This window comes from Setaria viridis, chromosome 5 (assembly GCF_005286985.2).
Source record: "Setaria viridis chromosome 5, Setaria_viridis_v4.0, whole genome shotgun sequence".
Lineage (NCBI taxonomy): Eukaryota > Viridiplantae > Streptophyta > Magnoliopsida > Poales > Poaceae > Setaria > Setaria viridis.
In genome coordinates, this window is record NC_048267.2 from 30195596 (window position 1) to 30221294 (window position 25699).

Genomic DNA, 25699 nt, shown 5'->3' on the forward strand with positions numbered 1-25699 from the left:
AAAATCAAAACTTTGGGTGGAAGCAATGCGGGAAGAATTAAACTCGATGAGGAAAAATAAGTTTGGAAACTCATTTCTTTACCAAACAACCGCAAGCCCATAGGTTGCAAATGGATTTTCAAAAGGAAACTTAATGCAGCAGGTCAAGTGGAAAAATATAAGGCTAGGATTGTTGCTGAAGGCTTTACACAAAGGGAAGGTGTTGACTTTGTGGAAAATTTTTCTCCTGTTGCAAAGTTTATTTCTATTCGTGTTATTAGTGCTTTGATGGCTTATTATGATCTTGAACTCCACCAAATGGATGTGAAAACTGCTTTTTCTTAATGGGCATTTGGAGTAGGAAATATATATGTTACAGTCGGAAGGTTTTGGAGAGAAAGGAAATAAAAACATGGTTTGCAAATTAAATAGATCAATCTATGGTCTTAAAAAAGCTTCACGCCAATGGTACATTCTTTTTGATAATGCTATCACGTCATATGGTTTTTTCAATGATGGAAGGTGATCATTGCATATATACTAAAGTTAATGGTGGCAACTTTGTGTTACTATCTTTATATGTTGATGATGTTCTTATTGCTTCTAATGATAAAGTAACATTGATGGAAGTAAAAGTTTGGTTGTCTTCTAAATGTGATATGAAAGATATTGGGGAAGCTTCCTATGTTTTAGGAGTGGAAACACATAGAGATTGGAATAAACGACTTCTTAGTTTGTCACAAAAGACTTACCTTTGAAGTGTTCTGAAAGAATCTTCTATGAAATATTGCAAACCTGCTACTGTACCTTTAGTAAAGCGAACTAAACTCAGTGAGGAATTATGTCCTTGTACTCCTGAGGAAAAAGAAAGAATGAAGGGTATTCCTTATTCTTCAGCCTTGGGATGTCTTATGTATGCCATGTTATTTGCACGACCTGACCTTAGCCATGCTATTGGAATTCTTAGTAGATATCAAAAGAATCCTGGCGAAGAGCACTGGAAACAAATCAAACATGTACTGCGTCATGTCAAAGGAACTTTGGACTATTCTTTATGTTTAACGATCATAATCTTCAGCTGCATGATTGGCAAGGGGATTTGGATGACCGAAAGTCTACATCTGGTTATATATTCACTTTGGCAGGAGGTGCAATTTCTTGATGTTGCAGGAAGTCGAATTCGGTTGCTCTTTTCATCCATGGAAGCTGAATACATTGTTGCATCTGAAGCAGCAAAGGAAGGCATATGGCTAAGGGAATTTCTTGCATCACTTAAGGTCGTGGAAAGTGCATCAGAACCTATCACTACTTTCTATGATAATATGGCGGCGATCAAGGTCTTCAAAGATCCTAAATTCCAGTAAAAGTAAACACATTGAGGGTAGGTATCATTGTATTCGTGATGTAATAAGGGCCTGTTTGGTTTGAGTTGCTTATGCATAAGCAACTTAAAATAAGCAAATAAGTTGCTTATGGAACCAATCACTTTTGCTTATAGGGTTGCTTATGGGGTTGCTTATTATAAGCAAATAAGCAACTCTTGGGTTGCTTATGGTTGCTTATGGGGAGTAAAAGGTGCACTTTACACCTTTTGCCCTCATTCAATGCACCCTACCCTCCTCTCTCTCTCCCCCTCCCGTCACCGAGCACCACTCCCCTGCCACCCGCTGCCGCTGGCCGCCGCGCCCCCCGCTGCCGCCGGCCGCCACGCCACCCGCCGCCGCCCGCCGCCTCCCGGCCTTCGCGCCACCCGCCGTCACCGGCCTCCGCCCGCCGCCGCCCGCCTCCGCTGCCGCCCCGCCACCCGCCTCCGCGCCGCCCGCCTGCCTCCGCGCCATCCGCCGCCGGGATCGGGTAGCGCAGGAAGAAGAAGGAGGGTGGGGAGGCAAATTGGAGGGTACCAACACAAGGGGCAAATATGACAATGTCCATCTCATAAGCAAGGGTATCCAAACAGCTTAGACTAAAAATAAGCAACTCCAAATAAGCAACTTTAAGTTGCTTATAATAAGCAACTCAAACCAAACAGGCCCTAAATAGACTCAGGAGTATCCGTTTGGTTTATTTGCCTAGGACTAGTATGATTGCAGATCCACTGAATAAGCTACTTAGTCAGGAATTATTTTCTAAGCATACTAGAGACATGGAACTTCAGGTTACTGATTGAAATATTTTAGCCAAGTGGGAGATGTTGGATTTTTTTTATTTGTGGCTATCAACATTTATTTCATATCATATATTATGGTCATTATATATATCACCTCAATGTGGAATTATGTTTGTGCTGGAATACAGTAGAAGAATAAGTTGAGATCAACTCTACTGGAATATTTATTATGTCCGTACATGTTTGACCTGGGTACAGCATGACGGAAGAGTTAGGTTTGTTTTGCAGGATCGGCTCTGCAGGTTGTTAACCCAAGAGATCAGATTGGAATTGATCTCATATATATAACTGATCATGGCACATGATTCACTCATGTGTGCTAGGGACTAATATATTTTAAACTCATTAAACTGACTTGTCTGATCATGGTTGGTGACATGGTTCAGGAGTCACACAGATTTCTCCGTAACACAGATGGAATATTTGTTACATATGAAAGTGGAGTCTATAAATAGGTCCCTACCCTCTAGCCTCATTATGCATTGTGAGCGGTACCACGGATAAGGCAGAGGAATAGAGGGTAGACCGCATAGCTCACAATTTCCAACACTGTCGTCACTGCTTGGTGGTTTCGGTGGCCGTGACGGACGCGAGGAACTCCTTGAGGCATTGGTTGTAGACGCAGGGCCTCTCCAGGTGCACGAGATGCCCTGCCTTCCTTATGCTCTGCAGCATCGTCTTCTCGCCCAGCTGCCTGCAGGGCGCAAATCAAAACTCGTCTCAGTCTCAGCTGTTAAGACATATGCTAATTTTTGGAAGAACAATAATTCAGGTTCCAACTTCCAAGCTTACTCTTTCATTGCCTTGGCGAGCTCGATGTTGAAGATGTTGTCGTTCTCTCCCCACAGCAGAAGTATTTTCTGCACAGTCGATTAACCAACTGAAACATTGAATTCAACTATGGCGCAATAGTAGTAGTAGGGGCGGAGGTCTGTTTGGTAGAGCTCCATCTGATTCTGATTCTCTATGGGAGCTGATTATATAAGAGAAGTGTATCTGTAGCTGAAAGTGATTCTCTTTTATTCTCTAACATAAACTCTTAAAATCAAGATGGAGAATTACTTCACAGAATCAAGAGAAGCTAGTTTTTTTCAACTCCCAGCCTCTTAGTTCATTTCAGAGAATCACCTCATAGAATCAGCAAATAATCACTTCTCTCTGAAAAACTGCTTAGCAGAGCTCTACCAAGCGCACCCTGTAGTGGATCATTATCTTCTACTTCATGGCATGCTAGGGACCAGTTGGTGGCTGGTGAGCCATTTCCAGCTCTTTGATGGGATGGCTGCCATGCCTATACGTCGAACAGGGGCGGCCGGTTTCCCTTCCTGTGATTGGCCAGTTCATCAGGCAAGCAGGTACAGCTGCAGCCAGCCAGCCAGGGCCGGCGCAGTCACTTCGCTTGACTACACAGCTCAGAAAGGCACGAAGAAGCATTGACGCCGCAGTCAGACTGCAGTCTGCAGCATGCACTTGCTCGTGCAGGTGCAGCGATTTGTTGAAGACCATCAATGCTTACACCGGCTAGGAATTTTATTTCCCACAGTTCAGGCTAAAAAGATTCTCAAATGGAAGCCATCATGCTTCGTGGAAAATGTATCGACCAGCTCAGCCGGCGGAATATGGCCACGGACACCGACCTACAGTGGCATGCCGGCGAACGGCAACTAGTACGGGTCGTCAACGGGAGCGGTGGCCAAACCGTACCTGCGGCAAGACGGGGACGGTGGCGTCTTTGTTGCTGACCACCAAACCTTCCAGCAGCTCCGCTCTCTCCTTGCGGTTGGTGAACATCACCTGCGATGCGTGCACAAACAACCACACTGTCGATCCGTCTGTTACTTCTGCTCAGCTGCAGGCTGTACGTACAAAGACGATACCTCGAGGTAGTCCCTGTGGAGGCGGTCGGGGAACCAGAGCTTCCGGTGGGTGGCGATGGAGAGCAGCGCCTTGAGCCCCTTGACGGACTCCGGCAGCAGCAGCTCCGCCGACGACTTGACGCCGATCCGCTCCAGCGTCGTCTCGCTGATGGAGTCGGTCATGGCCACGACGGAGCCCGACACCACGAGCGACCGCACCAGGTCCGGGTGCGCCTCCGCCATCTTGAACGACACCATCCCGCCGTAGCTGAACCCGACCACCGCGCAGGACCCCACGCCCAGCTTCCGGAGCGCCGCCGCCAGGCACTCCGCCTGGAACCCCGGGGACCGGTCCGACGACGGCGACGTCGAACCCCCGAAGTAGAGCAGGTCCGGCACGTACACGTCGTAGTGCTTCGCCAGCGCGCCCACCTGCACGTATACGTACGCACGGCGTGTGTGTTACGACATGAGTAGTGGACAGGAAAGCCACAGGATGAGCAGGATGATGTCTGAAACGAGTCGTTGCACGGCTGGCGAACCTGGAACTGCCAGGTCACGATGCCCTCGGCGGCGAAGCCGTGCACGAGCACGACGGCGGGCCTGTCATTCTTCGCCACCGGCGGCGGCGGCGGCGGCAGCTTGTTGGTGGCCTCATCGGCAGAAGCTGGCCCGGGCGTGACGTCCCGCACGGTGGGCTTCTCCTTGGGCACCTTGTCCTTGGGCACCCAGAAGGTGATGACCGTGCCTGCGCCGTCGACATCGACGGTGTGCTGCCGCAGCCCGGCCCTCCGGACCAGGAAGTGCAGCAGCGGCTTCTGCGCCTCCACCAGGTTCACCATCCTTGCGCTTTCGAGTTTACAAACGTGTGAGAGCCAATGCTACCGGAACACTCTCTTTGTGAATGTGGCAACAGGGAAAAAAAATAAAAGGAACCCTTGGATTGTGGCAAGATGTTTGGGCTGTGGTGAGAGAGCCGAGTCTTGATGGTCTGACCTTATATAAGAGCGGCAGTGCGTAGGATGGAGGGGAGTAGTATTGAATTATTTGGGTCAGGAGGTAGTTGCGAGTTGTTCAGCACAGCTCTTCTACCATTCCGTTTCAGCGGGAGGGATAAACATTTTTTGGCCCGCGAAGCGTGACCATGCCTAGCGCTAGCAGCCCAGCACAGGCGCTACTAACATCTACTCTGACACTCTGACTTTGACCGCCTCAATAAGTGCGACGGGGGCGCACGGTTGGCCTGCTAGCGTGCAAAAGTTTTCGTTACAGATACTAGGAGCCTACTGTATGGATCGATGATGAATGCACGACACGACTGGCACGAGATCGGTTTGCAGCAATGGGATATACAAATGCGATCTTTGTGGTGGGAACTCCCCATGTGTTGGCATCTCGGTAATGGGTGCTAACGTGTTGTTTAGAAATAGGATTTTTTTCCCTGTGTGATTAGTTACAAACTTAATTGCCTTTCAAATTTTCCGGTGAGTTTAGTCTATCGGCGGTCCTCTAACTTATTAAGATGTGTCGTTTTTATCCCCGAACTCGCTGATTGTAGATTTCGCAGGTGATGTTCCAACCGCAAATGGGAAATTCAAATGTACTTTTGCAAAATAAATGGTTTGTGCACGCATCGCAAGTGATGTTCACCGACCGCAAATTTGATTTTGGGTGTCATTTAAGTTTCCAAACTTGCAAATTATATTATTTATCCATTTTTTTTAGTTTAAGGAAAATTCAAATGGGAAATGCTTATTTCATTGCCAGTGGCATCCAAGTCTTAAAGTATTTCGTACATATTTTCAGATGTATTTTCTCTTATTTTTATAAAGGAATCGGGTGATGTCATACTGCGTTACCGACTAACCGTCTCAACTACAAACATAGCTCTTGACTGGGAACAGAGCTCACGCCATGGCCTACGGCTTTGACACCCTGCTATGTTATGTAGCTGGTACAGGTCACTCGGGCCAATTTTCTTTACAAAATATAAAAGAGAAAATACCTCTGAAATATGTATGAATACATTAGGATTTGGACCTCACCTGCAAATGAAATAAGCATACGAATTTCTAGTACAATGTTGATGGCGAATTTTGCAATTTGAAAGTTCGAGAACTGAGATGACACCCGAAGCTAAGTTTAGGAAGTCAAATCTTCAATTTGCAAGTTGGGGTCCGGGATGATCCCCAAGTTAACTTTAGGAAGCTAAATATGCAATTTGCAAGTTCGGGAACCGTGATGACATAGCTTAACAAGTTTTAGGACTGTTGATGGACTTTACTGTTTTTCAATTACCAAATCGTAATTAATTGCATTATAAATCAAACGTATAGTTTCTAAATATAGTGCATAGTAGCCATCAACCATGTGAGATACACATGGGTATTTAATTAGATCTGGATGACCAAGATCAACGTGGACCTGCTTTAAAAGAAACCTTGATGCCTTTATAGTTTAGATTATTGTCTTTTAGCTACATGCGACTGTGCTAATTTCATTGAGCTCAAGATTTCTCAAAACAATTTTTTGGTACCTTAATAGGAGTATATATGCTAATAGTAGTAGGATGTGCTTACATACGTTTATAGATTTGAGCGTAGGTGTAGGGGCAGATCTAGGGGTGTTTATCGGGGTCAGCTGACCCCGATGAACTTTGGTAAATGCTGTGGAAAATCACTGCCTAGCATTGTTCAACAAGGGAGATGATCATTGCGTGCAATAGAGCTGACCCTGGTGGCTTTCTCGCCTGGATTCGCCCCTGCATACGAATGCATGCGTCTGTATTATGTTTTGCAGAAAAAGAAACAACATGGCAACATATTTGCCAACATGGCAAGCCCCTATATTAGTAGTTCTTTGTGGACTAAAAAAAGAACAACTTGATGCATATGTCACTGTACATCCTTATGGAAAGCCAAAAAAAAGCCGTCTTTGGGATCACGGCAAGATCTATGATCTCGGCGTCAGGAGATTTTATTTTGACAGATGGATCGGTAAACCAAACACGCGCTCATGCATGAGCTCATTCCCCCCCGAGTGCACTGTACGTCTGTGGACATGCGAATTCTGTGGGGGCTGCTGCCGGAAAAAGGAACAGGCAAGGCAAGTTGCCCGGCTTCAAATTCCCGATCGATATTTCTAATCCACGGAGCATAACGAGATTGGAGTGTGTCAATGGACATGGAGCGTGAAGTCGACCGCCGAAGAATCGTTTAGTACCAGTACCACGCCACTATCTGGCCGGTCAATCGGGACAGGTGTACGTAGCAGTCGCAATCAGGCAAGTCTGCATGAGCCTTTTGAGTAGTGGCGGTAGCAGTGCTAATTTAATCGGTGCGTGTGGAGTTAGATGAGCGGCTCCCGCCTACCCGAAACAACCGTGGAACGGAATGCTCCTACGCCATCTTTGGTAGCCTTTGCGTGCACGAACAAAAGTTTTCCAACCGCGGAGGCGCGGGGACGACGAAGCGGTCGCTACCTTCTCGAATCCCAGAATGACGGCGACCTCCACCGCAAGGCAAGTCTCTGTCTTTCGATCCCCTCGCCTCGCGCTCGTGCCAGCGATGAAGTGGTGGTTAGGCTCCCGCGGGTAGGCCGGCCGCGCGCCGCCGGACCTGACCCCGCACAGCCCAGCCGCGCCCCGCGCGTTACGTCCCTAGTCCTGTAGTCCACTACCATGAAGCAAAGCTCTCCGGCACAGCACTGGTCCGGCATGGCAGCTTGAGGACCTGGGGCTCCGCGAGTAGTTGGGACGGCGCCGCTTGCGTTGGGAAGAAGAACGTCGCAGCGTTGGGAAGAAGAACGTTGCAGCGGTCCTTGCTAGGTTGACCACTGTAGCATATGCCCTGTGGTATTTGGTACCTGACCGCGCCGGAAAACCTTCAAGACGTACGAGCCTTTGCAAGTGATCTGGTCTCCATTGGGATATATCATATACGGAACATTGGAGGTAGTCAGGTCACACACAAAGCTCCAAGTGTAAACTGATCCGATCGCGGGGGCGTTGTGCAATCATGGAGAGGAACCTCTCCTCATGAACTCGCGCCCCCCCGTCAGTTACCTTTTTTTAGACTGTGTAGTTTGATATCTCTGTTCTTTCTCCGGCCCACGACCGTGGTTTTAGGAGACTGGATGCTACTTCCAGCCCATCAACTAATTCGACCCGTTGTTTGATGGGTTAGGACTTAGGCCGCCGGTAGGTTGGGCCAAAGAGCCCATCCCAGGTTTTACGGCCAGCAGACTGCAGACCAACGACTTGTCATCTTTCATCTCGGGGCATATGATCGGCACAGGTTTGCAATCGAGAACTTAACCAAAAAAAAGGAAAAAGGAATTTGATCAATCCATTTTCACAATATCGATTGTGCTAGCACGCGCACGCTGAACAGTATAAAAGTAGCTTTGGCCTATATATCGTTTTTAAAAAAAAATGGCTTATATATAGGTGCTCTCTGCAAAAACCAACGTAACTGATGCAAAAGACAAAGGAAATCAACAGGACTTCAAAGTACTCGGATCTCGTCCTGTGGAATCAACAGGGATATCTCCATTAATTATACCCAGAACCCATGCAAGTAGTATGCCATTCCGGGTTCACAGATCATACAGGTCGTCGAAAGCCACATCTTGATCGCAGCGAGTGCGTACGGACCTGATGAGAATCCTCATCGATCTGTGCTCCCACCCATTTTAAAACAAGAAATGCCTAAAGTTATCAGGCTAATCGAGATCAAGCATACCCATCACTTTTTTTTAATACGCATACCCATCACAAGCATCTCACAAATAAACGAGTTAGCACTTGACAACGCCGCCAGCTCGAGGCGTGCAGCCAAGCATATACCGCCACAGGCGAGCGAAACCAATGTGCCAAGGGGAGGGCCAGGCCATGACGTGGGACGAAGCGGATGCGAACCGGACGGATCGAGCAGAGCGGAGGGAGCTGCAGCTCGCGGCGCGTGGGGGAGGATCGAGTTCACGAGCGTCCCTCTCGCGGTTCACGAGCGCTCGCGCGCAACCGGACAGCGCTAGCTAGCTAGCTAGCTACTGGTGGAGGCTTGCCGCTACACACCCGCGCCCGGACGCCTTTTCCTAATATTCACCCGTCCTCCAAAGCAAAATATAGCTAGCGAACCATATCGCTGCATCGGTCGCCATATGCAGGGCGTTTTCCTGGAGTTGCAAAGCACGCACCAACCGCAGCAGCCCCACGGGATCCAAGCTGCCTGGAACGCCTGCGCTGTAGTGTTTTCTTGGCCTGCTTTGGGGGTTGGGAGGAGCGGCCGTGGCCGGGTGGGGTACTGGGGTTTGGCTATAGCTGCTTAGCTTTCCCATGGCTACTATATGTGTGTGAAGATGAAAGCTTTGTGGGATGCATGAGCTACTGCAGACGGATGGGTTTCCGTGGGCTGTGTGTTGAGCAGTTGAGGTATGCTAATCAATGAGTGGTGGTGGTTGACATTGCGAGGCTTCCTTTCTCTCTTCGAATCAATATCATATCGTGTATGAGTATGACTTGAGGAAACCGGACACATTGTCGTCCTGTAGTGCAATGAGGCTGCGATTCGGACCATGCGCATACTCCATAAGAGATAAGCATGATGTTCACCTGCTCTTGACACGATTGCGCTACGCTACACACCTTAGATAGCATACGCATGCCTCGTATATGCATGGTTCCAAATATCAGATGTAGCAGGCAATATAATGTCAACGTCTAAAATGGCTTTTATTTATAGCAGATGGGACAATACCCCTGTCCCTACAACCGTAGATAGAGTGCTTTATACAACAAAAAAAAAGTTAAAACTTTCGTAGAAAACAAATGTGGCCATTACCATATATATGCACATACCATAATCTCTATATATAATTAGTGCCATCAGCAACAGGGCAACATTCTCACTACGTATTACTAATCATCTCTGCTAGTATTAGTTTTGCTCTAACAATGCAACAAGTTTGTTTGAGGAAATAAAAAGAAGATTGCAACTGTCTAGCTCCCAGCTAGAATTGCATGCTGCAGTGCTGTCAAAGAGCCAGAGCACGACGCACACGCGTGTGCAAATGGACAAACAAGCGGTGATGAAGCTGTCGCCTTGTGATCTTCTGCATTAACTCGCATATAACTAAAGAGTCACATGCTATAGCTGGTTCCATACCCCGATGGCCAAGGGCAATATATGCCACCGTAACCACCACATATTTTACGACCTAGATTTAGGGCCCCAGTTATGCGATCCAGGATCTACCCGGCCAGAAGGACAGACGACCAAGCTGACACAACGACGGACGGACGGATGGAGCCGCATCTGCATGCATGCATGTTTTGCCTAGTTGTACCGATATCGTCTTGCGACTGTCAGGTTGATCCAGATTCCAGTTGGAGGCGTGAGCTCGTGAGCCTTTGACAGCTACTGAAAGTCTGAAACAAGAAAGCGTAGGTACGGTACGTATACGTGCGTACGTACCGGCGACTGTTGCAGGCCGCTGGCCGGGTCGTGTAACGTTATTATACGTACGTTCCAGCTGCGTTTTTGTAGGCTTACTGCCTACTAGTACAAGCAAAATGTTTCTATCTGGCCCCTTGATTATTAATTAATCTTCGAACGCGACTTGTCGGTGTACTTGTTGTCTTTCAGAGGGTGCTACATGCCGCGACGCCGATGTATATGTGTGTGTGTGTGTGTGTGTGTTATCGTCGAACCTTGCAGGGGATCGATCTCCCATTCCATCTCGTGAGTGAAGAGCACGCACGCGGTCAATTCGTTGGTGGAATGAGGCCCTGATTGACAGAGTATTGTCTCAGACCTACTACACTATAGGTTCCTGTGATGAATAACTCATGCAGATGCAGACCCGGGTCGGCCTATCTGTGTACCGGCGACCAAGCAAGTAGCTGCGCCAGCAGAGAGCATGCATGCATGTGAACGATGTGATGCGCCGCAGGACAGAGAAGCTAGCGAGAGATGTAGCTCGGCACGTACGTGTCGGCCTCTGCGTCTGCGAGAGAGCAGAGTACGCACTGCAGGTCTGCAGCACTGGGTCTGGGTGTAAGGTGTTGTACCTCGACATGTGGAAGGAAGGAACCAACCAACAGCGAGTTGGGTTCAGGGCCTCTTGATTTGGTCCCTGTCTCCTACCGTCACAAGACATGCGCACCCTCCGTACCTCGGTTCTGCTCCAGCTAGCCTCCAACATATCACCGATGTAAAAAAAGCTTCACAGGAGATTTGCCTGCCGCATGCGTTTTGAATGGACTTCACAAGAGGGAGTGTGGCATTTTACGGTGGCAGCACGTAGATCCTAGGAGCCTGGGATAAAGCTCGCTAGGATCTGAACCCGCCCTCGATCTCCGGCGCAGCAGCCGTGTGTCTTGCGAGCCGTGACCTATGGTCTATGGAGCCAGAACCGCGCGAGCGCCCCCGACCCGATGTGGAAGGGCGGTGACGACGGCGCGGGCGGAGGAGGTCGATTGATTGCAGGCGGATGGACGGATGATTGGATGAGGAGTGGAGGACGCAGACTTGCAGAGCGTGGCTGTGCTCGGTTGCCTTTCGCGTGGCTGCGTGGGGGACCCGGCGGGGTTAGTCCGGTTGCGGCAGTTGGGGTCCGCCGGCCGAGGTGCGGACAAGTACGACGCTTCCGCCCGTGACCGTTGCCATGTGACCCCGGGAGAGCACATGTCCATGCGTGATGCCCTCCCATCCCATGGACGGACGGCCGGCCGGCCGGCCCCCGCGCGTGGACGCTTGCTGGCTTTGGCAAGAATGACCGCGCTGCCAGGACTGGTGGGAACGCTGGCACGCGACACGCCGCGGCCTCCCGTGTGCAGCGTGCGGTCATTCCTGGCCACGCATCGCCGGCCGGCCGGCCGGCTTGCCGCCGCCGGTGTTCCACACCACCACCGTTAATTTCTAGCCACATAACCCATCAGCTACTACTCCATGGATTACCTAGGTCATTCCGAGCCACACATGGGCAGTTTCAGCGGCAGCGCCTAAAAGCTCGGAGTAAACTGAGTTCAGCCTTGGTGAGTGGTGAGTCATGGGCAGTGAATGCGAATCGGTCACCCACTCACCCACGCATGCCCGGCTTTGGCTTTCTGCAGCCAATTTGTGGACCGGCCACATACATGTGCGTATGGCTGTACAGTAGCCATGGCACGATGGCAGAAGCGCAGTAATGCTCCTTAAATTGAAGAAAAGGGAGGGCAGGATGACCCATCTTGGGATCAAATGTACGGAGGATCGTGCGTATATTGGAACATGGGCACATGGCAAGGATGCCAGGTCGAGGCAACATCAGTAAAGTTCTGTGAGTTTTGATCATGCTTTGTGTTTCATTCTACAAACCCCTCACTAGGAGGTAGCAATCGCCTTGCCCTCAGCAAAATTTCTACAGATACCTCATTCTAGACAAGTTCAAATTTCAAGCATACTCTTCCTCTCGCACACTAATTATACGCCATACATTGTCCATATGTAAATTGGGATATTTCGTTCTAGCAACAAATCAAAACCAGAAAGATTCTCCATTTTTGGTAAATCAATCCATATCGCCTAATCTTTAGTGCCCTAAATTACTAGTCAAAGACAAGATCAACGCTATAATAACAGGGCTGAAGTAAAAATAATGCCAGATTATTCCCTCGCCTAAAGATAAACAGAAACGGCAGATTATCATGTACTAATAGCACAACAAAGGGAATCAAACGCTACAAATGACTACGGTGGTGACGGAAAAAGTAACAAGGGGTCGGTACAACTTCACTGAATCACCGTGCAGATACAAGATTGCAGCAAATGTCGCCCTTGCGTGCAAGTGAGTTGGGGTCCCATTTCCCAATCATTTTCCATTTCATTTTCATCTAAAATCCTGACAAACGGGAACATGGCCGGCTCTGAGGTTTGCTATTTATACCACCTCTCTTTCCCTCCGCACAAGCCTCTCGCTCCGTGCTCTCTACCTCCTTACCCAGCACATACACACTCCAACCTCCGCACAGCCAATAGATACAGACAGAAGGATGAAGCTGAGAGCAAAAGGTCTAGGCCTCTTGCTTCTCCTTGTCTTGCTTGCTCTTTGCTCCACCATTGATGTCAGCGAGGCGAGAAGAGGCAAGCATTGGAGGCCTAGGAGCTCACCAAGCTCCTCGCAGCTGAAGAAAGGCAAAGGAAAGAAGAGTACCTCCCACCGGCAACATGGCAGCAACCGGCCAAGCCCGAAGCCACCAGTCAGCTCGACACCAAGCCCTGGTGCTGGCAAAGGAAATCAGAATCCGTACCAACCAAGCCCAACTCCGAGTGCCCCTGTCAGCCCGAGTCCAAGCCCTGCCAACGACAGTAGGCATTCGAGTCCCAAGCCGCCGACTCCAAGCTGCGGGAAGGGTCATCAGCAGACATCACAGCCACCGCCATTGCCACCAGCCTCACAGGGTGAGGTCTTCAACGTGGTTGATTTTGGAGCCAAGGGTGATGGAGTTACGGATGATACTAAGGTCGACAGCTTTGCTCTCAAATGCTCTGTTTCAAACTAAATTCATAAAATTATTAAGCACCATGCATTCTCTGAGTTAGAAATTCTCAATACCAATTCCTTTTGTCCAGTTTGTCCTTCAAATGATTTGTTTCAAACTCACCACATGACTTGCATGAGAACTCCATGTTGATCACCTCCAGGGGAACTGTGATATCAACATCTTGTGATTAGAATTTATCATGTATATTTTTATTACTAATTCCTGAATGTTCAGAAATGTGAATTTAGCATGAATGCTTTTGCTATTCCGAATTCATTTGCCAGCACCACCACAGCCTATGATGATGGTTGGCATTTCAATGTTTCCTATGAACATAGTAACCAGTTTACTCTCACTACCTCACATGGTTTCTAGTGCAGAGCCCAAGAAAGTTGTCACTAGTGCCATATTTTTTCTGGAATCTTTTTTTGCGTGTCTGCATGTGTTGCCAGCAATTTGATTTGTTCCCTACTTTGGCTTGTTCTTTCCTTCTCACATGATTGTTTAATCTAATGCATAAACAGATACATTCACACATCTAGCTGGTCAATTTTTTTTTGTATATTTGTAGTCATGGAGAGAAGAAAGGTTACATATCAAGCAAGTTAGGATTCACAATACGAGAACCTTTTCCACATCTCTTACAAGACCTTTCTGTGTGCAGAGGAAACAAACAAAAAATTATTCTAATCTTGAGATTCCCAGGCTTTACAGATAGAGAATATAGCAAAAACTCTCTTTGGCATTAACATAGTCCCCTTTTTTTCCTTTTGCAAGAACACACTGCATGAACCAATAGTACATTTTTTTGTTTTAATTATAAAGCAAAAAAACTAATGGGAAATTTGTAGTGAATTTGCAAGAAAATAAACCTCATTTTAAAATAATCTGAGATATGCACTGTGGCCTTGTTTGAAAGCTCTATCAAAACTCATTTCTTTTATATTTTCAGTAAAACGAACTTAGATTTTCAATTTCTTTCTTAGTGGTTGCAAAATGCTGCTTGTTCCAACATGGAGACCAAAATAATAAGACGCACAGTGCAATTTCTGACTATCTAGCTTAGGGTCTGGGCTTTACAGAGTGTGTTTTCACCTCCTGCTCAATTGATTTTGTGATGCTAGATTCCAGAGGACTGTCTTTTCAGAAGAAGCTACAGCTAATATTTGTGCATGCATTTGCATACAGGCTTTTGAAGGAGCGTGGGCTGCTGCCTGCAAGCAGGGGGCATCTACAGTTCTTGTACCACCAGAACTAGAGTTCCTTGTTGGGCCAATCTCGTTCTCTGGGCCTTACTGCAAACCAAACATTGTCTTCCAGGTAAATTATGCTGTGTCCCAAATAAGATACTCAAAAAAGCTTTCCTGATTACTTTCATAGCCTAAACTGATCAACAAAATGTAGGACAGGTTTGTATTTTGTCTAGTTTGATAAGCATATTGATGGAAGAATAAGTGCAGCAAGTAATTCTGTTTAATGATGCACTCATTTTGCAGCTGGAAGGAACAATCCTAGCTCCAACCAGTGCTAAAGCCTGGGGTTCTGGCTTGCTCCAGTGGCTTGAGTTCACCAAACTAAATGGAATAGTAATTCAAGGCAATGGTATCATAAATGGCAGAGGGCAACAATGGTGGACCTACGCAGACCTAGAGGATGAGGATGAGGATGACACAGTAAGAGATGGCCGCCAAGTGTACCATTGTCTATAAATTACTCAAATGAAAAGTTGATTGTGTTAATTGCTCACCTTGGATACTTTCTTTCAGTACGATGTGGAGCTCGAGACAATGCCACATATTAAACCTACAGTAAGAATATCACTATCTTTCTGCACATAATTATCACATATAGAAACAAAGTAATCACAAATCTGATTTCGTAACCTGATGCAGGCATTGAGGTTTTATGGTAGTTTCAACGTTTTAGTAGCTGGCATCACTATTGTCAACAGCTCACAGTGCCATCTTAAGTTTGACAACTGTCAAGGAGTGATGGTCCATGATGTGACTATATCCTCCCCCGAGAACAGTCTCAACACTGACGGAATACACCTGCAGAACTCAAAAGATGTCAGCATTCATCATACAAACATGGCTTGTGGTAATTCCTTGTTGCATCTAAATTCAAGAGGCATCTAGGCTATACTCAGTAAGCTGAAAAGTTTTGTTTTGCCCAGCTTTAACGCAAAGAAATTTTCAACAACACAAGGCAACTTATATGTTCTAGATATACTCATGAAACTGAAAAGTTTTGTTTTGCCCAGCTTTAGCACAAATAATTTTTCAACAACACAAGACAGCTCATATGTTCTAAAAATATATAAGGCCTTATCTACAAGATAACTCATATGTTCTAAATATATAAGCCTGAAAGGATATACAAAAGTGTGACTTAAAAAGAACTACCTAGGGTCAACTGAAAGCCTGCGCCTCAGTTCTATCACTCCTGTATTCTCTATTCTCTGCATGCCAAAGGACAGATTTCAGAGTAAGGGTACATAAAAAAACTGTTGTAGATAGTACTTGAAACTTCCAACTGCCTTTTACAGTTAATCCAAAGTAGAATAACATCAAGGTGTCCCATTTGTCTTCTTCAATGCAGGTGACGACTGTATCTCCATCCAGACAGGATGCAGCAACATAAATATACACAACGTGAATTGTGGACCAGGCCATGGAATCAGCATAGGTGGACTGGGCCGGGACAACACAAAAGCATGTGTATCTAATGTTACAGTAAGAGATGTCAACATGCTCAGAACCATGAATGGTGTCAGGATCAAGACCTGGCAGGTAAGCTTGGGCACAGACATACAAATAAAATCCTAGGTCAACAGCAGACACTAGTACATGACAATATCACAAAGAAAAACTGAAAAAGGAAAGAACATGCCAGCTTTTGATAGCTACACAAGAGGCAACCTTGGAAGGTTCTAAGAAGAAAAAAATGATGATGCCAAGCAAAACAAGAATACTTAATCAGCTAAATAAATTGAACTTTCGTTTCTTGCAGGGTGGTGTAGGATTGGTTCAAGACATAAGGTTCTCAAATATACAAGTCACAGAGGTCCAAACGCCTATTATTATAGATCAGTTTTATTGTGACAAAAGCACTTGCAGAAATCAAACATCAGCAGTGGGCGTATCAGGGGTCCAGTATGAGAACATCAGAGGGACATTTACAATCAAACCTGTCCACTTTGCATGCAGTGACAGCTTACCTTGTTCAGGCATCTCTCTTACTGGTGTGCAACTCAGACCAGTGCAAGTACCCCACTACCACCTGAACAACCCATTCTGCTGGCAAGCTTTTGGGGAGCTCTACACTCCAACTGTCCCTCCCATAGCTTGCTTGCAGCTTGGAAAACCTGCTGGGAACAACTTACAGACATATAACGATATATGTTGAGACACCTTCGTCTGTTTATTGGTGCTTACTCATGAGTGGTCGTTGTGATACATCCGACCCCTTCGCACCATTGCTTGCTTATGTCCATATATACAGTTATTTTGAGGTCATGTTATTAGATCATTTTAACATTTACATGAAAGAAAACACACATATAATCATTGGAATGGTCATACAGCAAGAGTATGTACTTGAGTTTCCAAAAATGAGTAAGCACAATGACAAAGATTGTTTGCTTAATTAAGCGTAAATAGAGCTACAGCAAAGGATTAAAAGGAAATTAGTAAATACATAACCTGAAGAATCAAATTAATACCTAGAAGTCTATTGCTAAGGATATATAAAAGGCAATAGCTTACCAGAAGTTTAAGGGGAAAATTACATGAACCAAACATAAAAAGCAAATGGCTGTTCAAGGATACTAGAAAATGGTTAGAAAAAAGAGGAATTATAAAATAGCCAGTTTCTGGTTGACAAATGCCACCTGTTAATTGCAATATGATATCAAAGTAGTTGAAAAATGACCACAGATATAACTCTTAGGAAAGGGGGTATCGATGGGTTCGGCTGAAATTATTTTGAAAAATGGCGGCAAAAAGTGCTCCAAAGATATCAAAGTAGTTGCATAATATGCACAGAAAGAGGATGATTGATCAAATTAAATTAATAACTATTCAAAAGAGCATGCTATACAAAGTGTCATTTATAAGTCGGATATATACAGCATGCCTATGCATAAATATTTGTTTGCTGTGCTTTCTAGAACATCAGCTAAACAAGAGAACAAAACAGTGTAAAAACAATCAATATGTAACATGGGAATAACAGGTCCTATAACTAGCTTCACCAATCTTTAACACGTAATGAGGGGAAAAAGAAACTGAAAGCAGTATCCAGAACTGTCAAATATATGATCCAGTTAACCAAAAGATGGGCATGTTTCTTAATTTTTTTCCAACTACAACTAGATATGGTATGTCTCGCTAACTGTCATGAAAAAGTATCAATTGATGGAAACTTTTTCTTCTACCATACTCTTCACATCCATTAACTGAGTTACAAATAAAAGTTTCACAACAATATTGATTCTGGGATGCTAGAAAACTTCTGTGATGCTAGAAATGTTACTTTTCCACCATACTCTATTTAGAACAAGATTTTTTTTCTTCTACCACACTCTTCACGTCCATTAAAACTAAATTAAAACAAAGAATCATATCTATTAGAGTACAGTTTTTTTCCTCCACTCTCACTGGTTACAAAATTCATGGAGCTTTAAGCTATCAATCAATATTTAAAACTTACAAACCTGTCAAATAATTCAAATGGGAGTATAGTCCATGGAAGCATTCCTAGATTAATCTAAGGTTACAATTTTTGCATAGACTTTCTATATACCTTAAAGTATATTGATGGCCAAAATTCAGAAGATTTAGGCAGTTGGTGAAAACCATTTGTTAATGGACATGGTACGTCATTTTGCAGTCATGCTTGTCCAACAATCAAACCGACCAACAAAATAGTATAAAGATTATATGTACATACAAAAGTGTAGCGCCGATTAAGTACAAACATGCAAGCTATTACCATGAACTGCGTGATAAAACACGAAAATGAAACTGGTCCATTAACTATGATTCTGTGATGCTAGAAATGTTAGTTTCACAAGTAACATCACTACTACTTGCATCCTATAATCAAATAGATAACAGTGGTACACTATCTGGCTATATTATGATGTTTTTCCAACATGGCGAACAAATGATGCATCTGCAAGCTGTAAGGGGCAGCTATAGACTTACTCCCTCCATTCCAAATAATAGTCATTTTAGCTTTGTCCTAAGTCGAACTTGTCTAAGTTTGACCAAGTCTATAGGAAAAAATATTAACATCTATAATATCAAATAAATGCACAATGAAAATGTACTTCATGGTCTATCTAGTGAAACTAGTTTAATGTTGAAAATATTTATGCCTTTTTACATAAAATTGGTCAAAGATAAAGAAGTTTGACTTAGGACAAAGCTAAAACAACTTATAATTTGGAACGGAGGGAGTCTCTCATATGTATATCTCTGCAGTATGTTTATTAATAAGAAATTCAAGAGACAAAAAACTCATTGCATAAATAATTTCAGGGAAAACTGGCTCTACAACTCCTTATCCTAAGAGTCATATATATGCAAACAAAACATTTAAGACAGACACGAGCATTGAAAATAAAACCTCATTTGTAACTAGTGAATTTGCTGTTTCTAGTTTAATTGATAATGCAGAAAATTAGACATAACAAGGCTGCCAACACTGCAACTAAAGTAGAGTTTGTATGTGAGCTGTCCCAGAAACTCTTCAGGCTAAAGCTCAGCTTGATGATGTATTTGCAAAATTTCCAGTGTCTGTTCATATAATGGAAAACAAATTTCTTAGAATCATCAGACAGAGAATGAGAAGGTAGCCAAATTAGAAAGGTATCGAGATGAAACAGACCTGCTACAACCCTTCATCTTGAAAAACTAAAGACATCCTTTGCCCCCTTGTAGTTGTCAACAGTTTCAGGAACCGTTAGTCCTGTTGTTTCCTCATATTTCTTCTCTAGGTTCTTTTAGAAAAAGGAAATAACAAGCAAAGAAGTATGAGTTCATGTACCAAAAATTGTATACACTGACATACAGCCCTGGAAAATTGTTTATGCACATGTAATTAATTTTGGTTATATATGAAAGGCAACTTAAGGTGGCATCATTCTGAGAGGGAAAACGTATGCATGCAGATTAAGGAATTTTCTGACTAATCTAAGATTCAAATCATGTAATTATGGCCAAAGAGAATGATGTACACCAAAAAATAAATTAAAACCCACAGTGATTGCTACTAATACCAAATACGAATTTTCAATATAATCCCTGGTGATGTAGTCAAAACCACATTGTACTAACCTTCAGTTCATCGCGTACGGTTTCAAGAACATCCATTGTCATTCTATCAAAGAAAAGAATCCCCTGCAAATACCCAAACAATTATGAGCATCACAGTGATGAGCCTCTGGTCATATATGCATAGCTTGATGACATATTCCCTTCTTTTTAATCACTTTGCAACTGCAGTATTGGCACCGTATGCATAACCAGTAATTTATATGATATTAGACAATAAAACATAAGAAAATATTTAATTACGGTAATATCAATCCTGCACGTCCAATCTAGACTTCTTTTATGTAATGATGGCCAAACCTGAAAGCACCTGATAAGCACACTCTAGGATGACTTGAATTTGCAACCAGAGGGAGTATATGTGATAGCAAATGAAACAGAAATAGCATATATGCATATATGTATAAGCATAGACTTAAACATTGATTGCACTTCCATTTGGCATCGACTTAACATATATTCAGCTGTCACTGAAACAGAACCGATGCATCCCTCTATCATGAGAATTAACATATCTGACTCATCAGTTTGTTTTGTGGACAATTGCATATGTTAAGAGACAAAGGAGACATGACTCAATGGATTGCTAGAAAACTTATGCAGATGGACCCGATAGATATTGGTTAAATACATACCAGCAAATGGTCAAACTCATGCTGGAAAACTCTTGCAGGTAGGCCAGATAATTTTACTTTGATTTTTGCCCCTGTAACGTCTTGAGCTTCAATTTTCACACTTTCTGGTCTCTGCACGGAACAATGGCCACAAAGTTAGCTTTATTTATACGTGCAACTTTTCGTCTGCCGTACAAGCAGAGTCTGATTTGTTTCAAAAAAGAAAAGGCAGAGGCTGATAATTGGAAGATCAATTCCAAAATTACATACTATTTTAGCATGTCAAAGTCATGTAACATGTGGCAAATTCAACCATAAATGTGACACTACGTACATATCCAATGCACACTAAGGTCATATAATGGACAGCTAAAGTCTTCTGCAAAGTAACAAATTTGATATGGTAAACTATTCTCACCACCACATTGGCATATATTCCAGGAAACGATAAGCAGCCTTCTTCAAACACAAGCAATCGTTTCGCAGACTTGTATACCACTGGGTTCACAAGAACAATTTCCTCTCCTTCCCCCTTCACTCCAGCTGGATTGAATACCATAAGCTGCACATTCACTCCGACTTGTGGTGCTGAGAGACCAATGCCATCAGTCCTGTACGAAAAACAACTATTTAATGAACCAGTACAGTTCCTAATAAGTTTGGCATAGTTCTATCTCGGAACAGCAGGCATGCCTATGGTGGATATTTTGCTCACATTTGAAACATGCCTATTGCCTAGTGCAATTGGCTTTTATTTCATCAAGCTTGTACAAATCTAAGAACTACACAAACGAATTCAACACTTCTTCACACAAAACAAATGCCACCTCAACAAAACAGGTCACAAGAAGGATTTCATGAAAATAAGCACTAACTAAAGTCAACTATTGCATGTATCCAACCATGCTAGGCACGCATATTTCTTTAAAACAGCAGCACGTCGAATCGGTGCCTGTTAGCACGATACCCTCTTGCGCATTTTCCATCAAACAGTTGCAGTGCGAGCAACTTCAAACTCTGGAAACAAGCAAGGCTCGGAGTCCAGACTCACTTGTACATAACGTCGAACATCTCGTCGGCCAGGGCACGGAGGTTGGTGTCGAAAGTGTTGATGCGCTTGTTGCGCGCGCGCAGGATGGGGTCCGGGTACTTCACGACCTGGAGCGGCGGCTCGAACCGGAGGTCGGCAGCTACACACCGTGAACACAGCATCAACGAAGTAAGCCGATAGCGAGCAAGTGAGAATTCCCCTAGTGAACGGAGGAATTTCGGAGGAGGAGGCGGTGGCGGCTTACCTGTGGCGAAGTCGTCGTCCTCGGCGGGCGGGGCGGCGGCGGTGGAGGAGCTTAAGCCGCGGCGTGCGCGGGCGGCGAGGGGCATGGCCGGGCCGGCGCGGCGCAGGGACGGGGGCAGGGCTCCGGAGTGGGCGGCGAAGAGCGGGCGAGAGGAGGCCGCGAAGCCGCGGAGGCGCGGGCAGAGGTGGAGGCAGAGGCCCGCGGCCATTGAGCGGCGCCTTCCCACTTCCGCTCGATTTTTCCTTTTCTTCTCCCCACTGACGATTGGGCGTTCGGCGAGAGAGGACGGGCACGCAGTGGCCGCACGACGGCACGAGGAATGACGCCGTGACGAATTCAACACTTCTCCACGCCCAAAATCGGGTGAGCTGGGCCGGTCCGGGTCGAGCGATTGTCGGCCGAATCCAATTTTTCCTACAGCCCAGCCCAGTAAGATATCTTGATTGGACCCAATTAGTCGCCAATGTTCTTTTTTTAGAAATTATAAAGGATAACCCAAACACACATGATCTAGAACAGGAAGAACATCTCCATGTTCAGTACAACCGAACACAGCTCAGCTGTCCTCGCAAAGTGAAAGCGCTCAGCCACAGCTCTCTTCTCCCACCAAGAAAACGTGTCCTACGCCGCGCCGCGCTATAGCACGGGCCCGGCCACGTTCCTCGTCGGCTCGTCGCACGTCGCAATCAGCATCCACGGCGATCGGTCGTTGATCCTTCGAGAAAGTAACCAGTTCCTCTCCGGATCGGGCGGGTCGGTCGCCGAACCAGTAACCAGTTCCATGCGTAGGCGAGGCGTGGAATCACTTCCATTTCCGGAAAGGCGGCCATGGCACGAGGCACCAGTAGTGATCGACAAGTGGCGATCGACCTGCAGGCTGAGACGTGAGATCAAGCGATGCGAAGGTGACGCCAGCTGGAAGAGCTACGCAAGTACGCATGTATGGCCTATGTATGGCTACGCACGTGACGGAAACCGACTCGTCGCCGTCGATCCGTCGCGCACCGAAAGCGAGAGCCTACGCGTACTGCACTGCTCGGAGATGCGATGATCACTTCTGTGCTGCAGCACGCGATAAGATTAGTACAGCTGTGTTACAATGTTCTTCTTCCACTGGCAAGCTGCGAGAATGGAAATATTCACCGGCCATGAATGATCGCATAGTAGTTTCGAGCTGGGTAGACTTGTACGCGTGCTTCCGGAAATGGAAGCGGCTCACTGGCTTAGCGAAAGCAGCCATTCTCTTTGCCCAAACGAGGCAAAGGTTGGAGGCTGCAAGCCTGCAAGCCATGCCAGCCATAAGAAAGAGCATGTGGCTGCAGCACAAATGTTAACATGTGCGTGATAACGTACACGCACCGGTCTACCGTCGTCAGCGCGCCGCGCGCCTATATAACGACCGCCGGGCGCCGAACGAGGAACTATAGATCAACTGCACATCAATAATCGGTCAGTTCGATTCGATTCCACGGTCCACTCACAAAGAGCTTTGGCGAGGATGGGCAGGACGATGTGCGGCCGCGCCGGCGAGCCGGCGGTGCGCAAGGGGCCGTGGACGCTGGAGGAGGACCTCGTCCTCGTCGGCTACATCTCCCAGCACGGGGAGGGCTCCTGGGACAACCTCGCGCGCGCTGCTGGTATGCCTCGCCCCGTCAATCTCTCTCGCCCCACAACTCGCATGAGCTCTTGGTGTGCGAATTAATGATGTTGAAAGATTTGCGTGGACTAAACCATTTCTGATGTGTTGGGTTCGATCAGGGCTGAACCGGAACGGGAAGAGCTGCAGGCTGCGGTGGCTCAACTACCTGAGGCCGGGCGTGCGGCGCGGCAGCATCACGCCGGCGGAGGACGCCGTCATCCGGGAGCTCCACGCGACGCTGGGCAACAAGTGGTCCAAGATCGCCGCGCACCTCCCGGGCCGCACCGACAACGAGATCAAGAACTACTGGAGGACCAGGATCCAGAAGAGACCGGCGGCGCCAGCCAACACCCAGCAGCAACCGTGCCGCGCGCCTGCGGCTGCGCCGACGACGGCCACGGCCGCCAGCGAGGGCGCGTCGTCGTCGTCGTCTGCGTCGGCAAGCCATGGCAGCTCCGCGGCCGAGGACTACTACTACTGGTGCATGAAGCCCAACAACCCCGATCAGCAAGCCTGCTACTCCCATAAGACCGTGGCTGCTGCTGCGGCCGTGGGCCTCGGCGGCTGGAGCGCGTCGGCGGCGTTGACGAGGCAGGACAGTTCGTCCACTTCCACCACCGCCGGCGACGGGTGCAAGCTGACGGGTTACAGTTACCCCTACTACTTCGAGCTGGGTTCAGTCGCCGACGGCGTCATGATGGTCGACGCGGACAACTTTTGGAATGTCGTCGACAACTTCTGGGGGACTTTACCGTTTCCAGATGCTACATTCTGACGCGACCATGCAGCGTGATTTCTGACTTCTGAGGATGCCTAGCTGTAGAAGGGACAGAAATGGAAGAGTGCATATAGTGCTAGTAGTATGATAGTAACATGAATCCTCTGCTATAGGTGTCAGCGTGTAGTTGATGGCTTTTTTTTATCAAATGCTTGATGTCGCGCTTTTTGTTACCGTACTTTATTTGTGGCGAAGTTAAGCTCTGCACTTGTGTGGCTTTCTGTTTCTGAGGTTCTGGTGTTTCAGATTTTACTAGTGTTAGTGCCGTGGGGCGTGGACCGTGCTGGAACCGTGGGCGGTATGCTCACTTCAGCAACAGGAAAATTTGAGTAAGCAAAGAATTTATACTAGTGTTATTAGTTAAAGCAACTTGCAACCTCGGAAAGTCAGAATTCAGCGGCGGCCGAGAGCTAGCCCGAGAGAGAACAGAGAAGCACATGAGCTGCTGCTCAGCGCCCAAGGATTTCGCAAGGACGCGAGGTGGTGTGGAGGCCGGGGCTCAACCGCTCAACGGTCCTGGAGGCTGGAGGCCTCGTGGCTCGCACCCGGCGGCACCAGCTCCCCGGCCAGCGTTCGATTGCGATCGGGACGGCAGCCGAACGTCCGAACCCGCTTTTGCCTCGTCCGCTTCCTTCGGCGAGCCAAAGCCCATTTCGATCAGTTGGGCCCTTACAGGTTACAGCATAGTCTGGATCCGCCGTACACTGAAACCTGCATTTGAATTGTATTCAAATGATTGTAGTCAGAGTACTTTCCCGTCAGAGTCCGAACGCCGAGACGGAAAAGCAGACCCTCCCTCTCCCTTGTTCTGCATCGAACGGCTCCGCTCTGCTGTCTTGGCTGTCCAACGAACCATCAAGATCGACTCCTTCCTCCACAAACAAAACGTGCTCTCCAGCGCAGCAGCACGGGCGCCCACACGTCCGGTCCCCGTCGCCTGTCTCAATCGGCATCCACGGCGACCCGTCGGGGGCTGTGGAGGGCGTGGAGCCCCGATCCTTTACCCGGATCGGGCAGGTGGCCTAACCATGTCCGAGAGTAGGCGAGGCGGCATCTCCTCCGTTTCAGGCATGCTACGGCACGAGGCACCGCTAGCTAGTAACATGCAGGCGAATGAAGCGGCGGCCAGCGTTCCAGCAAGCGAAGATGTGATCGAGAGCGACGCAGGAGGGCTGACTGGCTGGGAGAGCTACATACGCGTGTCTACGGGCTAGGGCTACGCACGTGGTGAAGGGAAGAACTGAACTGACTCGTCGCCGCCAGTCCATCGCGCACCGAAAGCGAGAGCCTGGGAGTGCTACACTGCCACTGCACTACTCGGGATACACACGAGACGCAAGCGATAAGGTTACATGCTTACAGCTGTGTTTCTTTCACTGGCGAGCTGCGAGAAGACGCGGTGATCCGATGGCCGTTCAGCCAGAACCAGAAGTGTGTTTTAATTTCCCCGACTCAGGAAACAGAACAGCGTCCTCACCGTACACACAGCACATGGATGTTTCGTTCA

The 25699-nt window shown here is 46.8% G+C and overlaps 4 protein-coding genes and 1 long non-coding RNA gene across 5 annotated transcripts; 2 read left to right on the forward strand and 3 right to left on the reverse strand.

Moving 5' to 3' along the window:
* Positions 1-2466: 2466 nt before the first annotated feature.
* On the reverse strand, positions 2467-4983 carry LOC117858764 (uncharacterized). Its single transcript, XM_034741891.2, has 5 exons — positions 4545-4983; positions 4024-4434; positions 3851-3940; positions 2939-3006; positions 2467-2840 (listed from the first exon to the last, which is right to left on the reverse strand). The coding sequence occupies exons 1-5, from the start codon at positions 4842-4844 to the stop codon at positions 2702-2704; spliced, it is 1008 nt and encodes a 335-aa protein (XP_034597782.1). The 5' UTR covers positions 4845-4983; the 3' UTR covers positions 2467-2701.
* A 7782-nt stretch (positions 4984-12765) lies between these two features.
* Positions 12766-16937, forward strand: LOC117858763 (polygalacturonase At1g48100). Its single transcript, XM_034741890.2, has 7 exons — positions 12766-13504; positions 14714-14845; positions 15022-15198; positions 15292-15333; positions 15418-15625; positions 16127-16317; positions 16538-16937. The coding sequence occupies exons 1-7, from the start codon at positions 13034-13036 to the stop codon at positions 16931-16933; spliced, it is 1617 nt and encodes a 538-aa protein (XP_034597781.1). The 5' UTR covers positions 12766-13033; the 3' UTR covers positions 16934-16937.
* LOC117858766 (uncharacterized) lies at positions 14488-15547 on the reverse strand. The gene is made up of 3 exons (XR_011898172.1): positions 15409-15547; positions 15273-15328; positions 14488-14820 (listed from the first exon to the last, which is right to left on the reverse strand). It is a non-coding gene; the product is annotated as an uncharacterized lncRNA (long non-coding RNA).
* Positions 16938-19039: 2102 nt separating the features above from the next.
* LOC117858765 (peptide deformylase 1B, chloroplastic) lies at positions 19040-22062 on the reverse strand. The gene is made up of 7 exons (XM_034741892.2): positions 21776-22062; positions 21532-21670; positions 20899-21091; positions 20502-20612; positions 19870-19932; positions 19421-19532; positions 19040-19329 (listed from the first exon to the last, which is right to left on the reverse strand). The coding sequence occupies exons 1-6, from the start codon at positions 21981-21983 to the stop codon at positions 19434-19436; spliced, it is 813 nt and encodes a 270-aa protein (XP_034597783.1). The 5' UTR covers positions 21984-22062; the 3' UTR covers positions 19040-19329; positions 19421-19433.
* A 578-nt stretch (positions 22063-22640) lies between these two features.
* LOC117858454 (uncharacterized) lies at positions 22641-24399 on the forward strand. The gene is made up of 2 exons (XM_034741525.2): positions 22641-23412; positions 23534-24399. The coding sequence occupies exons 1-2, from the start codon at positions 23274-23276 to the stop codon at positions 24187-24189; spliced, it is 795 nt and encodes a 264-aa protein (XP_034597416.1). The 5' UTR covers positions 22641-23273; the 3' UTR covers positions 24190-24399.
* The last annotated feature ends 1300 nt before the right edge of the window (positions 24400-25699 follow it).